Source organism: Corvus moneduloides, chromosome 11 (genome assembly GCF_009650955.1).
Source record: "Corvus moneduloides isolate bCorMon1 chromosome 11, bCorMon1.pri, whole genome shotgun sequence".
NCBI lineage: Eukaryota > Metazoa > Chordata > Aves > Passeriformes > Corvidae > Corvus > Corvus moneduloides.
In genome coordinates, this window is record NC_045486.1 from 1,311,636 (window position 1) to 1,327,259 (window position 15,624).

General features: G+C 43.7%; 1 protein-coding gene across 3 annotated transcripts in view; it reads left to right on the plus strand.

Moving 5' to 3' along the window:
* The window catches only part of RAD18 (RAD18 E3 ubiquitin protein ligase), a 37,707-nt gene that overhangs the window by 11,513 nt on the left and 10,570 nt on the right, over positions 1–15,624 (plus strand). For 2 of the 3 annotated variants that reach the window (XM_032120730.1, XM_032120731.1), the window contains exons 6-11: positions 179–278; positions 2,604–2,788; positions 3,862–3,992; positions 4,674–4,734; positions 7,121–7,258; positions 10,373–10,529. In XM_032120730.1, the coding sequence (XP_031976621.1) occupies positions 179–278; positions 2,604–2,788; positions 3,862–3,992; positions 4,674–4,734; positions 7,121–7,258; positions 10,373–10,529 (772 nt within the window). The remainder of the gene's footprint in view (positions 1–178; positions 279–2,603; positions 2,789–3,861; positions 3,993–4,673; positions 4,735–7,120; positions 7,259–10,372; positions 10,530–15,624) is intronic. The other variant, XM_032120732.1, reaches the window with a different exon arrangement.

The window sequence follows — 15,624 nt, forward strand, 5'->3', positions numbered from 1 at the left end:
TTCGTTGCTCTGGAAAGAGCTAAAAAGGAAGATTCTGGACAGACACATGAGATCTTGTAAAACAAGAAATCTAGAGTTTTGGATTTTCATTTTCAATCAACAATTAGTTTCTCAGACGAAAACATTTGCTCTTTGCTGTTATAGCCACACTAGAAAATTCCTTCTCCCTTGCTTTCAGTGGAATGTCCTGTTTGTGAGGTTGCTATCCTAGAGCAATATATAAACAAACATCTGGATAGCTGCTTGACCAGAGAGGAGAAGAAGGACAGCCTCCGAAGGTAAGGAACAGCTCTGAGAACTTCCAAATGCACGTGGCTGGTTTGTGCACTGCTGAACTAAGAACTGTTTGTTGCTGGGGTGTAATAGTAGTGCTTTGTGTTTGTTTCTGGCTTCCCTGCTGTGTAGAGCACTCCGAAATCACAGTGGGGATTGTCCCCTCTTGAGAAAGTCTGTGGATTGCCAGCACAATTGCTCTTTGGCTTTTAGTGGCAAGAAGACAGTGGCCAATGCTTTAACAAATTCAGCACAGGGAGGAGAACTTTGACTGTGCGTTGTTCTTGTCACCTTTCTTCTCCCTGGCATTAAAATTCCCTTCAGATAACACTGGTTCCCATTTTTCATTTGGTGAATGAATTGCTTGCCTTGGTTCAGGTGTGCCAAGAGACATTTTCTTCAATAGCTGTCAAGTTAAAGAATAAAAATTGTGCCTTGCTCTCCCTGCTGTGGGGTTGTTGAAATTTCCTGAAGATCTCGATTTCCATAAGATTAATGCATTCCTTTGGCTTTGTGCCCCTGCCCCAGCATTGGTCACGGTCGCCACGTTCACATCAGAAGTGGAGCTTCAGTTTGTTTTACTTACAGCAGAAATTTAGGCTGTTGTTATTTCTGACTGATCAGACTGAAGAACTGGGAGGATTTGTACTGCAATGCTTATTTTTCCAATTCCCCTGAACCTTGAATTAGAAAGTAATTTTATGTTAAAGCTCTTGTTTTGCCCAGTCACGCTTAGTGTGCAGTCCGTAAGCTAAAGGACTTTCAAGATGAAAAAATGGTAAATGAGTAATGAAATCTGATGTTACATTTAATTTCAGTTTGGAGTGTTTTAGTGCTTTCTCTGTTCTTAATAAATAGAAATACAAGCCAGATCTGTCCTTGGTGTCATGCCCATGTCCTTAACAGGATTTAAAATTCTGCTTATTTAATCTCTAGACTGCTTAGGCCTTCAGCAGGTGTCACACCAGACACTGCCCCTTGGGCACTGGCAGTTTTGGGTGGGTGCTGGCCCTTGGCAGTGTCTGGTTTGTGGCAGTGGTGTGTGGTTCCAGTAGCAGCACATCCCTAGTGCTTCTCTGAGGAGTGTGAGCTCTGTTTATTCTCAAACAAGGAGCACCATGGCTGTGTTAACAGCTGAGCAGTTTCAGCAGAACTGCTAATTTGGCCCCTCAAGGCTCCACAGGGGTAATTCCAACAGGTAAGTGTGTTTCCAGAGAACACTGTGTTTCTTAAGCGTGGGAAAACCCAGCCAACATTGGATTTAAGCCTGTTGTGAGCTGTTTTCCTGGGGCTGGCTGCTGGAAAGCTGTTGGCACACTTTAGCTCATGCTTCTGGTGAACTGGAATACACACCAAGCTTCTGTAGGACTTTCCAAAGATTTAATTATTCTGTGAATTTTTTTTGTATTTCCCAAAGAATCTGAAAGAAGTTTCCCTGAACAGTGTATTGTGATAATCCATCTTCTTTTTACCAGCCATGCTACAGGGCTGGATGAGAGTAAATGAATTAATGACAATTTTTGCATAAGACTTTTTTTTTTAACCTTGAAATTTTCAACATGATAAGTCGAAAGTGCTGAATAGTTTTCAAATCTCTTGTTTTCACAGTGGAAAGCTGTTAACTGCTCTCTAATCCAGAGTAGTGCAGCTGAGCTTTATTTTGCTGCAGAAAGAAAAATGTCTAAATAAGTGCTGTTCCTCTGTGAATGATTGCAGTTGCAGAAGATGAGTGAGGCAGTAGATGGGTTTTGGCCCCTTTGTTTTTCCTAGTTTGAGAGTATCTCACCTGGAGGTGTAGGGAAGCCTGAGCTAATTTGACAGGAGGAAATGTTCTGCTAATTTTAGGTGACAAAAGTGGTACTAGGACTTGAATTCTCTCTGGCAGTTTCCTATAATTAAGATGCTTTCCCCAGCTGTGCCAGGAATGTTGAGTTCTTCTGACAGACAGCAATGGAAAGCAGCAAATTTTGGCTTTAGATGCTATTTCTCTGAGAGCACTGTTACTTATCTTTAATGTCTCTCTCTGTATCACCAAACCACCCTTCTGTTAGCTGGGAACTGCTGCCTTCAGGTACATGACTATTTTTCTCAAAGACATTTTCCCAGAAAGCTGAAAAATCTCCTAATTCAAGTTTTGGCTTGATGTTTTAATGCTTTTAATATTTCTCCACCTGAATCAAGTAAGACATGAGCAGGACTGGGGTGGAAAACCCAAGTTTCTTTTATGTGTATGTTACTCTGAGTGGGCGAAGTACCCTTAAGTAATTGTAAATACTTTGATTTTAATAGAGTATTAATTAAATAAAGTCTCTTTTGTTTTCCTTTGGCAGTTCTGCTCACAAAAGGAAGCTGATGTCCAAAGTTGTTTATAACCTGCTGTCGGATCGAGATCTGAGGAAGAAGCTCAAGGAACATGGTCTGTCTACCTCTGGGACCCGCCAGCAGCTCATTAAGAGACACCAGGAGTTTGTGCACATGTACAATGCTCAATGTGATTCCCTAAATCCCAAATCAGGTAAGTGAGAGAGTGCAGGGAAGTTGCTGCCATCACAAACCATCAGTCTGCATTTCCCCTTCTGTCACCTCTTGAGGTGGGAGTAACGCTGGTTTGACTGTTTGGGAGAACTGGAGCTGGAAGAATTTATCTTGTGTAAATCAAGATCAATGCAGAATACTTCTTTAACCTGCTGGGGGTACTCAGGGTGAGTCTGCACTCAGTGCTGGTGATGAAGTGGCACTGAGTCTCTGCCTCATTCATCCAGGGTGAAGGAAGAGTTCTGGGGTGTGTGGCATGTCCTTCAGCTGCTCTCCCCTAAATAATGCAAAACTCTTCCTTTGTTCAAAACCTGTGCACAAAGGGTGAATTATTAAACTCGCGCTTAGGATGCAGACGTGCATTTTGGGTGGTAGCAGGGAGCCTGAGGTCACTATGTAGCACAAATAGCTGAGCTTCTGAGGAAGCACAGGTGCCAAATTCCTGGCGTGTGCTTAAACCAGTTTGGAACAGGTTTTATTCTTTCACAGCTTAATAAGCTTTTGTTCTGACTGCTTCACTGTCTGGTGAAAGTGTTTGTTTTAATAACTGCCCACAGCTACCTGGCAGTGCAATGGAGATGATGAAATGCAGGAACAGATTTGTAAAAGTAAATGTCAGAGTAAACTGTGCAGGGTTCTGCATAGCCGTGGCTCTAGTTAAATGTTAAGAAACAGTTATGTTGTTTCTAGGCTTTGGATGTGTCTGAAGTTGAAGTTGATTGTTGAAGTAGGTTGTAATTCCTCTGTGGGCTGGGGGCTTTGGCCTTCAGCCTGCACATGGTTCTGTTGCCCTGGAAGGTGGTTTGGGGACAAAGTAAGATAAACAGTAGATGCAACTATTGTGTCTTCCACTGAAACATCCAGTATGAAATGGAAAGTCTCTCTGAATGATGTGCCTGTGTGCCACAAGCGCTGTTGTGTGCAGGAGGGAGGTTCAGTAGGATTTGGAAAGACTGCACGTTTGCCTGGCGTTGGAGCCTGAGCTTTCCCTCTGGGAGGGCTAATGCTGTTTGTGTTTTAAATTCTTGGTAATTTCAGTCTGTGCTGTTACGGCTCTCTATTACCCAGCTCCTGCTTCAGCGATCCCTTTCTTGTATTTCCAAACAGTTGCAGAGGTTGTTAAAGAGCTGGAAAAGAATGAGAAGATTCGGGTTCAGCTTGAGTGTAATAAACCCGGTGAAAACGTAAGTGACTGATCTTGGTTCTCACAGAGGGGTGGCCAGCAGAAACTGCAGAGTGGGCACTGAAAGTGCCTGCCCATTGCTTTATTGTGGGAACTCCTGGGTTGCATATTAGAATTCAGGTATAGCATCCTGTAATGAACCTGATTTTTCTCCCACCACGCATTTGTGTCCTTGGTGCACTGCTGAGCTTTATGCCCAAACCGTTAAAGTAGGAGCAACTTTTGACTGCAAAAAATTCTTGAGTAATGTTCCCTTGGCCATACTGGAGGATTTTGACCCTTCATGGCAGTGTGGGTAATAAATACTTTGCTTCCTAGAATTCTCTAGGATTTAGTTAGCAAATTCCATGTTCTGTGTTGGCAATAGCGCTGTTCTTTTCCCATGACATTTGATACTTTGGTGACTTTTGAAGCCTGTTTGTTGCACAGTGTTAGGAAATATTTTATGGCCCACATGTGCTGGGTGTTACGTGGGCTGGCTTGGTCCTGGTGACTCGGTGGAAGCAGGGCAGGACACTGTGCATATGTTCTGTAAATGTGAATTAATGTGATGAGGTGCTGAAAGCTAGGGGAGGGGGGGGAACCAGATAGTTGCTTCTTCCAGTTGTAAGTCTCTAATTTCAAAGTCTGCAGCTTTATCATCTTTTTATTTACATTAAAAACACTTGTGTGATTTCTGTAGAGCTTGACCTTCACAAAGGACCAGACAGAGGAAGAAATAGATGAGATCCACGCTGAATATCGTAAGTAATATGCAAATTTCACCTCATTTTGCTTTTAAATTCATGTTATTTTCCATAGAACTAAAATACACGCTCTGATTGCCTCCAAAGGCATCTCTATTTATGCACTTTGTTCTTTCTTAACGTCCTCCCATGTTTGCTGGACGTGAAAGCAGCAGAGCAGGGTGTTGGTGTCTCCTGCCAGGCTGTGGGATGTGCAGGCGTGTGGTGTCACTGGGAACCCTCTGCAGCAGAACTGCTGAAAGGCCTTCCTGAGCCCCAGCCAGGGGATTGGCCTTCCTGCTCCTGGATTTACTTTCTTGGTCTGTTGTACACATTTAGAACAAAAATACATTAAATACTGTCTTAATTTGTCAAAGACAGGTGTTTTATTGAGTTTAGGTTGCTAAAAGGGCATGGCTACAAAACTGATTTACTCACTTGGAGATCTTGATAATCTCAAGCAGCTTAACTGAAAACTTAAGAGTCTAAAAAGATAGGGAAAAGGGGAAGATAGAGAAGTATTTTAATGGGAACATACGGTTTTAAAATTAATTAAAAAAACTGATCAAAGAGGTAAATGGTAACTGGTGTCAGGTAATTATTTCCTCATAAAAACAATAAGGAAGCAATCATAAGCATGAAAAAAGAATTATTATGTTAAAATTCAAGAACAGTCTGAGGTTAAAGAACTCTTGTCAAATGCCATTATTTCACTGTACCACAGATGGACTTTAAAAAGCTTTATTACACAACGAAGTGGTTTTTTTCCCTTCTATTTTACAGCATTTGCACCCCAGACCCTAATTCCCAGCTGAATGAATGCACTCTGGTGTAAATTCTGGATAAAAACCTCCCATATGTACTTTTGTTCTGCTTTTCCATATGAAAAAACACACTGGGGGCTGTGAACAGCTTTGGGGAAAGGCAGGACAAACTGTCTGGGAGAAAACACTTTTTTTTTTTTTTTTTTCCTGCTTCTTTGCACTTTCCCAGGCGCTTGGCAAATTGCACATTGCACTGTTGGCATTTTTTTGCTGTTTATGAAATAGCAATTAGTACTTTGGCTTGATGAACCTGAGGATGGGAGCTGGCTGACATGTGCTGGCTGGGAGCTCTGCCTGGCAATCACAGCCGCTGTCACTTCCTTCTGCTCCGCAGGACTCGGGGACACCCTCAGCCCACTCTGCTTTTTTTCATGGTCTCTATTTAAAGAGTTAAAAAATCTACAGGAAAGGAAATACAGCTGTGAAAATGAATTTATTCAGTTGCCTTTTCTGCTTATAAATCTTTTAATTTACAGTGTTCATTGAAGGTCTGCTGCTGCTGTCTTGTGTTCTAAATGTTTGCCGTTCTGTCTGGGGCCGCTTTCCGTTGTGGTGCTGCAGTTGGTGGGATGTGCCTGGGGTGTCATTTCAGCACCACAGTGATCTACAGTGTAGCTGAGCAGTGCTTGTGTGCCAGGACATTTCTTTTCAGAAAAGCTTTGTAGTTCTGCCATGAGCCAGAACAACAAAAGATAGTAATGCTGGAAAAACTGAAGCGCCAAAGGAATTCCGTAATGAGAGTGCAGCAACTCAGACACGACATCTGAGGCAGAACTTGCTTTTTATTAACAGAATTTTTGGCCTTATGTGGTGTTTTCAGCTACTCAGGGAAAGGGAGTCAGTGTCAAATCTGTTTCCTTCTGTAGGGCAGAACTTGGTGTTATTTTATTGTAGAATACTCAAAGAATCTCTTCACTGAAAGGGTGGTCAGTCATTGGAATGGGCTCCTCAGGGAGGTGACACAGTGCTTGACAGTCCTTTCTAGGAAATTCCTGCTGATGTCCACCCTGAGCCTCCCCTGGCCCAGCCTGAGGCTGTTTTCTCTCATCCTGTCCCTGTTCCCTGGGAGCAGAGCCCGACCCCCCTCAGCTGCCCCCTCCTGTCAGTGGGTTCCCTCCCTGCCTCGCCAGGGTTAGGTGATCCACAGCATCCTGCTGAGGATGCTGGGTATTTTCCCAGCCTCTAAGTAAAGCATTTGAAGTATCGAGGTTAAATAATTCCATTGCTTTGGCTGAGCACCAGAGGATTGCCTAAAATGTACCAAGTGATTGAAAGTGCAGAGAGTATTTGCATTATTAACTTACCTAAAGGGTCCAAACCCCAACAGTGTAATGGGCATGACACAGAGCATGAAGTGTTCATCTGTGCCAGTGCTGTGGGTAGCTCTATAAAAGCACAGACACAGATTTGGATCGTTAATAGAATGTGGAACATATCACAGTGCTGGGTTGGTTTTCATCTGCTGTAACAAAAACGTTTTTAATTCAGTGTTTTGTGTCCATTTTTGTTCACGTCCTTTCAGTGTTTGTGCCATACCTTAGTCCTGTGGGTGTGGTCAGTGATGCTCTGTTACCTTTCAGGAAACAAACACAGAAGTGAATTCAAGTTCTTGGTGGATCAAGTAAATAAACGGTGGAAGAAAAGAGGTGAGAGCAAAGCAGAAGGTGCAAAACAAAACAAAGAGGAAGTTGCTGTCAAAGAGCTGCCAGCAGCCACAGGTCAGTGACATTCAGTATTGTCCCCTCTTGGACTGCACTAAGACCACTCTTCTAGAACCTTTAAGGGGAAAAAAACCCAACCAGCATAAAGATCAAACAGACCCTAAAATGACTGACTGCTGTTGATTTTAGTATGGAGCATAAGCATGACCCGTAATAAATATATTAGTTTGATTTCTGTGTGTTGTGTCTGGATGTGGTTTATCTGGGGCACATCCCAGTTGGTTGAAAAGGGGTTTCAGGTTCTGGTTCAGGTTTGCTGGAGGTGCTGAGGGTGGCCACGTGACCACTCTGGAATGAAGGTGAAGATGGGTGCTGCTTGCTGCCTTTCAGCCTTCCAGGATCATTACTGTGAGAGGGGTTGGTAACTGGGAGCTACAAAAGTATTTGTGGGGATTGGATTCAGGAATTATTTGTCCTGAGACTGAAGCAATAAAATCCTTGGGCTTGTTTTAGGCTGTTCACACAGGATGTTGCCTGTCTCTGATTTGCTGTGTTTTGTGTTTGTGTGCTTGGGCACAGTGAGAAGTGGGAATGCATGGCTGCAGTCACTCACTTGTTAGGAGGAAGGAACAGCCTCCAGCCTGTTCGTTATCCTCCCTCCCCACAGCACCAAACATCACCCATGTGTGCTCCGAGCGTGTTCCCTGTGGGATCCTTTGGTCTCCTTTGGTCTGTGCTTCATGGCTGCTTTGGCAGGGAACATCTTATCTTTGAATATGGGATTTAGAAGAGCATTCCTCAGCGTAATAGAACTTGTGGATTTCTAATCTATTTAAGAGACTGAGCTTTGGCGAGAATCCCACTGGCCAAAATGGGACGTGCTGTTGTCTGTATGCTTGGGAAAACATGGCAGTGCAGTTTGCCCCAGCTCTCACAAATCCCTGTGCTCTTGAGCTGAGTTAATCTGTGGCTCTCTCTGGAGCTGGCTCTTCTGGCAGAACTCTCAAGAAAAAAAAGCAATGAAAAAAAAGTATAATAGCGTGAATTTTATCCTTATTGTTTCCTGCAGACCTTGATGCAATGCATAATCCTTTCTGTGTGAAGAGTGAAAGTTAGGGAATCTTAAGGACAAAAGATTTTAAGATATTCTTCTCCTGTATAGAAGCAGAGGCAATGTGTTATTGGATAGTGGGGTCACAGCCTTAATTTCCAACTCTGGAAGGGAGGGATGGGCTGCTGTGGATTCTGGGGTGTCTGTCTCCTATGTGAGCTGTTCTGTGTGTGCTGCCCTGCAGGCTCTGAGAAGCTGAAGTAAAACCACAGAGTTTTTCCAAAAGAGTGATCAGATAGAAAATAACTCGGATCAGGTGTATCATCCTGCATCGTGTTCAGAATGCAGCAGCACCTCGTTTGGTTCTGGCAAACCCGCACAATTTCCATGACACTTTGTTCACTGAGCTTCCAACAATCCTTGGAATTTCAGTTTTGAGTTTGATGCAAAACATCTGCACTCGGATGACTATAAACAATTGAAAAAGCAAAAAGGTGATTTACAAGGGAAGGAACAGATGCCTAAAGCCTGTTTCCTCAGGGTTCCTTGTTAACAGCAATTGCCTTTGTATTAAACTGGGAATTACAGTATGGGAAAGGAAGAAGCTGGTAATGGCCTGATGGTAACAGCTGGAAGAGCCAAGGCTTTGTCTGCATTCCTTACCCACTTCCTTTGGGTTCTCATGGAAGTGGTGGAATTGTGCAGAATTAAAACAGACCTTTGGTTTGGTTGGGATTTTGTTGGCTTGTTCATTTATTTTAATTTCCCCCTCCATCTCTCCCATTGCCTTCTCCTATTGGTTGATGTAATTTAAGCTCACTGTTTGTGGTGACATTTTAATCATCTGTTCCTGATTTACATCATCTTCCTTTTCATCTTTAAGCTTAAAATGTCTGTTTTCCCATCTTTATAACTTTTGCACATGTGGCTATGCTGTGCCTAAGGGGAGAGCGCTGTAAGGATTTGATAGATATTGGTGCTAAATAATTTGATTCAATAAATATTAGCTGTGCTAGGCTGCATTATTGCACAGGCCTTTGCTATTTTTACCCTGCTCATTTCAGAGTTGTGTTTCATTAGCTGGACAACTGACTCACTGGGATCTGCTGGTTGTTTTCAGCAGACAAAAATATGCCCCTGATAATTAATTATGCCTGTTAGCAGGAGAGAAAGGGCAAGCTGAGCTGAATCCAAAGATTGTGAAGCCCCTCCACACTCTAATTAAAGTTCTGCTTGGCCATTTCTGTCCAAACCATTGCTGGAAGGGTAGAAAAGTCAGAGTGGTCTGAGCAGGAACATGGCTTGGGCCCTGAGATGGAGACAGGACACATCTGTGACTCTCACAATCTGAGTTATCAGTGAGATGGATCTGGGGAGGGCTTCATGTCCTGAGCAATTTTCAAGTTAAGTAACTCACTTGAAAATATTTGTGGGTATGGCATAAGGGCAGTCTATCTTTTCATACCAAAATTTTAACCTATATTTGTTTTCTCTTTGGAGGGGCAGAAGGTGTCTTTTCAGAGAACTGTTCATCTTTTCATTGAACGAAACACTTGACACAATACCAGCAGAATGGTTTTCAATTTTTGTCTGTTGTGTTGTCTACAAATTATTTTTCCTATTGAAATGGAAATGTCAGTGCATTGACCTTGTCTTAGCTGCATAAGGAAGTAAATCACAACTGAAAATAAGCCTGTTAACTTGATCTGTAGAGCTTAAAGCTCAAGCTTCTGATGCAGGGGCTGAAGTGGATTAGTGGCACAAGCAGCCAACAGCACTGTCTCATTAAGTGCTTGCTAATTTCTGAAATAAAGTTCCATCTTATGACGTGTAAAACATTGTCACCCTTTATTTCTCCCCTTGTGTTTGAAACTCAACAGTGAAACATTTCTGGTTCTCAGGGAGTTGTTGGTTGGTTTCTTGTTTTAAATATACATGAAAAGAAATTAAACCTTTGAAACTGTGAAAGTTTTGGAAAACCAGTATGTAGGAATGAGATTTTGATATTTAAATATTTTTAACCTATTTTTTTCTTAAACATCTATCTCTAGGCTGCAGAATTATAAACAATAGTATTTTGCATTATCATTCCTTCTAATCTCTGTCTTTCCTCTTGGTAGAACCTGAGGAAGAGCATCACACAGCTGTTGTCCTTGGAAAAGCTCAGGAACTCCAGTCAGAAGTTCATGATGGGCAAAGAAGTGAATCTTATTGCTTTAAGGAAATCCAGAGATCGGCCTCTCCTGAGTTCTCTCTGTCATCTGGGTCAACAAGCAGGTTAGTGAGGGAGCCACTTCTGCCTGGTTTGTGCCAGATGAGAGCAAACAGGGAAAAGCTGTGCCAGTAACATCGAGCAGTGCAGGCCTCCTGCTTCACAGGCGGGGTGCTGAGCTGTGCTCACAGATTCCTTCTCCATGGTGTTCCTGGGTGTTCAGTAGCTTGAGAAAGGGAGCTAAAATACATGTAGAATTCACTTAATAGTTTGTAATGCCTTCTTAAAGGATTGATAGTGTAAATGCTCCTTTTGATACAGAAGCAGGGAGTGGAATGTCTGGGGAACTGGGAATATATTTGGTGCATCACCTTCCCATATGCTGGAAATTTTATGCAGAGAGGTCCCAAAATTGGTACAGCCCCAGTCTTTTAAGTAGTGTTGCTGTAAGGAACTGTGGCCCCAGTTTCTGGATGAAAAGTGAAAAAGTAATTGAAAACAAGTACAGAATAATTGGGTTTTGCTATGTGTCTAAAAGCAAGAGACCTAATCTTTTGCTACCTTGTTGGTAACAGAAATGAGAGGAGAATGCAGGTCTGCATTACCAGGAATAAAAAGGTTTCCTGTGTTTTTAGAAGTGGGAGATAATCAGAGGAAGTAGCTGAAGGTCACCAGCTGAGTTAGGAGTGACATTTCATAATTTCCCACCCCTTAGACCACTAGTACCTGCCTCTTCCTCCTTGTTCTGCAAATACTAAGAGTAAAGTAGTGCTTGGCTTCATTGTTGGTTATTAACAGAGCAATCTAATTGAAATATTTTAACAGAAACAGATTTTCCTAAAGTCATTTTGGTTCACAAAGAGTTTTTAAAAGTCGTCATGCGGGTTCCCTTTCACAGAGGGAAATGTTGAACTGTGAGTGAAAGCCTAGGGGAGGCATTGGGTTGAGGAGATCAGCTGAGGGGATTAGAGAGCATCAAATAGTAAATGTCTTTGTTTTACAGGATCAAGCTTTGCTGCCTGTTTCCATTTACTTGAATGAATGGGAGCATACAGTCAATATTTGTCAGTAAACAGCAGTTTGTCAGTAAATGGCTGGCAGAGCACTGGTGGAGGCAGGAAGGGTGGTTGTTGCCCTTTCAGAATATCACTGCATTTCTGTTTGGCTTCAGGCCTGCGTTGTAGACCAATAAGGCCCTTCCCCTCCTGTGGCCCTTCCCCTCTGTGCTATCTCTGTCTTTCTGCCTGAACTGGTACTGTAAAATTGATAAAGGCAGCAAATCAGTTATTTGCTGTTCATTGTGTAACAAGCTGTTAAGATTATTACTGGACTAGTTTTATCTCAGTTTCTCAGAATGTAAATGATGACAACAGTTTTTTCTTTCCTGTGACCAGGGACCTGTTCTCCTGCTCATTTCTTGGTCATTCCCAGTGCTCTGGACTCACGCAGAGCTCACACATTGTCATACCCAATGTTGGAGTGTCTCATCTCCAGGTGTGTGGTGTTCCAGCAGATTCCCCAGCTCTGTGGGACACACTGACCTGCAGAGGTTAGGTAACCCTCTGGTCTGACTGCCCAGGGCAGGGGCAGCTGGAGAGGCCCAGGGAGCCTGGGGGCATTGCAGCCTGCAGCTTCTCCTCGTTTGCATCCAACCCCAGTGTCTGGACTGCACAGAGAGATGAGAACAGCAGCAGTAATGCAGGGAAAGCTCAGCTGAAGTGACAGATGCTGCCTGGGGATGATGGAAAGTCCCTCTTGTCTGAGCACAGTGTTCCTCATGCCAACCTGTACCTTGCTAAACTGCACTTCAGAGTGTTTTCCTGTGTTTTCTGGGAAATAAACAAAGGTTACAGGGGTCTCCCCCTCTCCAAATGCTGAGGTAGAGGGACACTTACTGAAAAGTGTCAAATGTGCTCTTTGTCTTGACTGTGCTCCTGGTAGCTGCTCTGAAGGGGCAGGAGAGCTGCTGGGCTCAGTAAAGTGCCCAGGTCCTGGTTTGGCCCTTGGAGGCCTGTTGGGTCCTGCCATGCCCATGGACCAGCTTTGGACCGTGCAGTTCTACCCAGGACTGCAGCTCATCCTCCCAGCATGCTGCTCCCACAGGTCTCTGTATCCAAAAGGGCCCTGAATTATGGCAGCATTGGCAGGGGCTGTAACAAGCAGGTGTAGTCATTTAAACTGCTTGAAAGAAAGATGTATTTTGTCACTGTGTGGTTACCATGGGGCTGGTTTTTGTTAATTGTAGTGAAACAGATCCAGTACAAATCAAACAAGAATGATTTAGATGTTGATGGTTTTAGTAGTATTGTGGTACTGTATCAAGTAATGGTTTTCTGAGGCTTGTGTTTTTCTGATAACGAGAGGGTATCCTTTGCCAAGAGTAAATGTTTTTCACATTGAAATGTCAAAACTGGAAATATAGTTGGAATTCCCAATCTGCATACTGTGTTCCTGTGAGGGCACTTCTAAAGGGAGGGCTGTTTTGATGAATTAAAACAAAGGATGTTTAGTACCATATAGAATATAACAGAACAATCTGTGAGTCAGAGTTGAGATGTTTGTTCTGCCAAAAGATGCTGCAAAGAAATCAGTGATTCTTCTGTTCTCTCCTTCATAAGGTTTGTCCCTTTTCAGTCTCATATCAGTACTTGCTAGCGGAGTAGTTGGTCAAGATTATAAATTCATTCATTGTACACTAATCACTGATGAACTGATATTATTCAAAGGTTGATGTTAAACTGAGAAAATGAGAATTTTACTCCTGCTGGAGAAAAGATCCAGACCAGGCATGGAGGATGTAGCAGCGCCCCAAACATGCTTGTGCTCTACAGAGATTGATGATCCCACCAGGAGAGCAAACTGTGTGTTACAGATAAGCACCAAAACACAGCCATGGGTTTGAAAGGGTAATTTTTCAAAGCTCTGAAGTCACAGTTGCACAAAGCTTCCACAGGACTGCTGTGCTCCGTGAGAATAGTCCTGTAGTATTCTTTGACTGTCTGGGACTGAAGCCAAATTTTACGCAACTACTTAAACAATAGGAAAATTAGAAAAGAAATTAGGAGGAACAGTGATAAGCCAGTTAATGAGCTATGTAATAAAGAAAATATTCCATTATAAGTATTCCATATAATGGGGATAATATGCAGTTTTCTAAGTAAATTATTTTTTTTCTTAAAACTGTGTTAGATGCGAATGTCGGTTCCTGATGACTACAGTGAGACTTGAACAGCAGACAAAATACAACATGGGCCTTGTCTGAGATGCTGAAACACAGTCAGAAGTTTGAAATCCTGGTGGGAAAGTGCTATATCCGCAGCCTGTATAAATCCCTATGCTGTTGGAATACCCAGAGTGGCTGCAGTGTCTGCCAGGAGGGGTTCATGCCCAAGGAAGGGGCCTCATTTGCAATATGTGGGGCTTTTTGGCAGCGAGTTTAGGAGCCACTGATCAGGATCCAAGATCTGCATTTAGCAGGTCACTTTTCCTTGGATTTCTGTGCTTTACCGAATATGGGCTTGAGTTCATCAGCAGAAGAAGAGGTAGAAATAGGAGTGCACTGGATGGCAACAATCCTCTGAACTCTGCCTGGCTGACATGGGTTTGGCTAAGCTGGCAGGGCAGAGTGCTTGGAAATGCTGTGTGAGCTCTTCCTGGGCAGTTGCCTCAGTCTGAGTTTGAAGGCAGCGTTGTCCTGTGCCCTGGCCATCGCTGTCAGATGAGAGAAGTGTATGAAAATGTGTTGATCAGTGCAATAATTGCCTTTTTTTAGTTCTTCAGGGCTTTTTTACTTAATAAATCTTGCACTGATTTGGCTCAGAGATGATGTACATCACAGTCTTAGACAGGAGTGTTTGATCTGTGAGTTTTGGCCTCAGATACAGGTTCATTGTGAAAGGATTATGATACTTTTCTGCTATGCTGTTGATTCATACTTTTCTTCCCAAAACTCTGAGCTGTAATAAATGGCAGGAGCTGTGAGGATTGGTGGCAAGAGTCCTGGGGACATTGTGTCAGGTGGGGACAGCTGGTGGCCTCAGATGTGCATTGTGGCAGCTCTTACATACAGCCTGTGTCCAGGAGGATGTTGGTCCCTGGTCAGGAGCCGTGGGGTCTGGACATCTCCGAGCCCTGAAAACAGGAGTCATGGTAGGGAGTGCTCTTGGTGCTTCAGCCACCACATCCCACTGCTGCCAGACTCCTGAGGGAAGCAGTTCAGAGAGGTGCAGCAGATCTTTCCCTTTTCCCAAGGCACAGCCTCAAAGGTGTATACTTGGACTGCAGAGGAGGCTGTGGAAAACTAAGGAAGCCTGGAAAGAGTCAAGGAAAACAGCAAGACGGTGGAACCTGTGTAAGGTTTAGTGCAGACAGGAGCCCTCCATGGGGGCCTGGGCAAAGCCAAGGCTGGCAGGCCTCTGCAGAGACAGGAGGATGAAGCCATGGACACGTGGTCTGAAGAGGAGGTTCTGCAAAGCCAGGGAAGATGTTGTGTTGCACAGCTCACCTTGGATATAACGTGGTGCTTGGGCTGCTCCAGCAGTGAGCTCCTCCTGTTCGTTATGGGTGGGACGAAGTGCAAGCAGGATTGCAAGAGGGAGAAAACAGTTGTTTTCCCTCACTCCTGGTGACTGGGCATTCACCTCCAAATGACATTGGTAAAACGAGATGGCTGGAGCTCATTTCTTGTGCCAGCATTGAGGGAAAGCTCAGAGCACGTGCCAGAGCCTGGTGCACAACACATGGCGGGATGGACGGATGGGAGGACGCTGGCTGCTCATGCGAGGCCAAGAAGGAACTTAGTCTGCCTTAAAATAAACCAATTCAAAGAGCCATTTGCTCCTCTCAGTTTTAGAACAAGACACGTCATTCACACTTACATCAGCTTTTTTCTCTCTGTTTTAGGGTGGTGTGTTTATCTTAAATGAAAAAAGGGGGGAGGGGGGTGGAAGTCAAGCCCAACCGATGGTCAAGAAAGGAAGAGTTGACTCTTGGTTGACTGACTGTAAAGGATCAGGGAAACCAATCCTGCAGGAATATGGAGCTGAGGAATTGCCTGAGTCACTGGAGCTGCATTTTTCCCAATGTGGAGCCATGAATAAGTGCAGGATCACCCTGCCACAGGATGCTGGCTGCATCTTGAGCAGTTCAGGTGAAGAACTT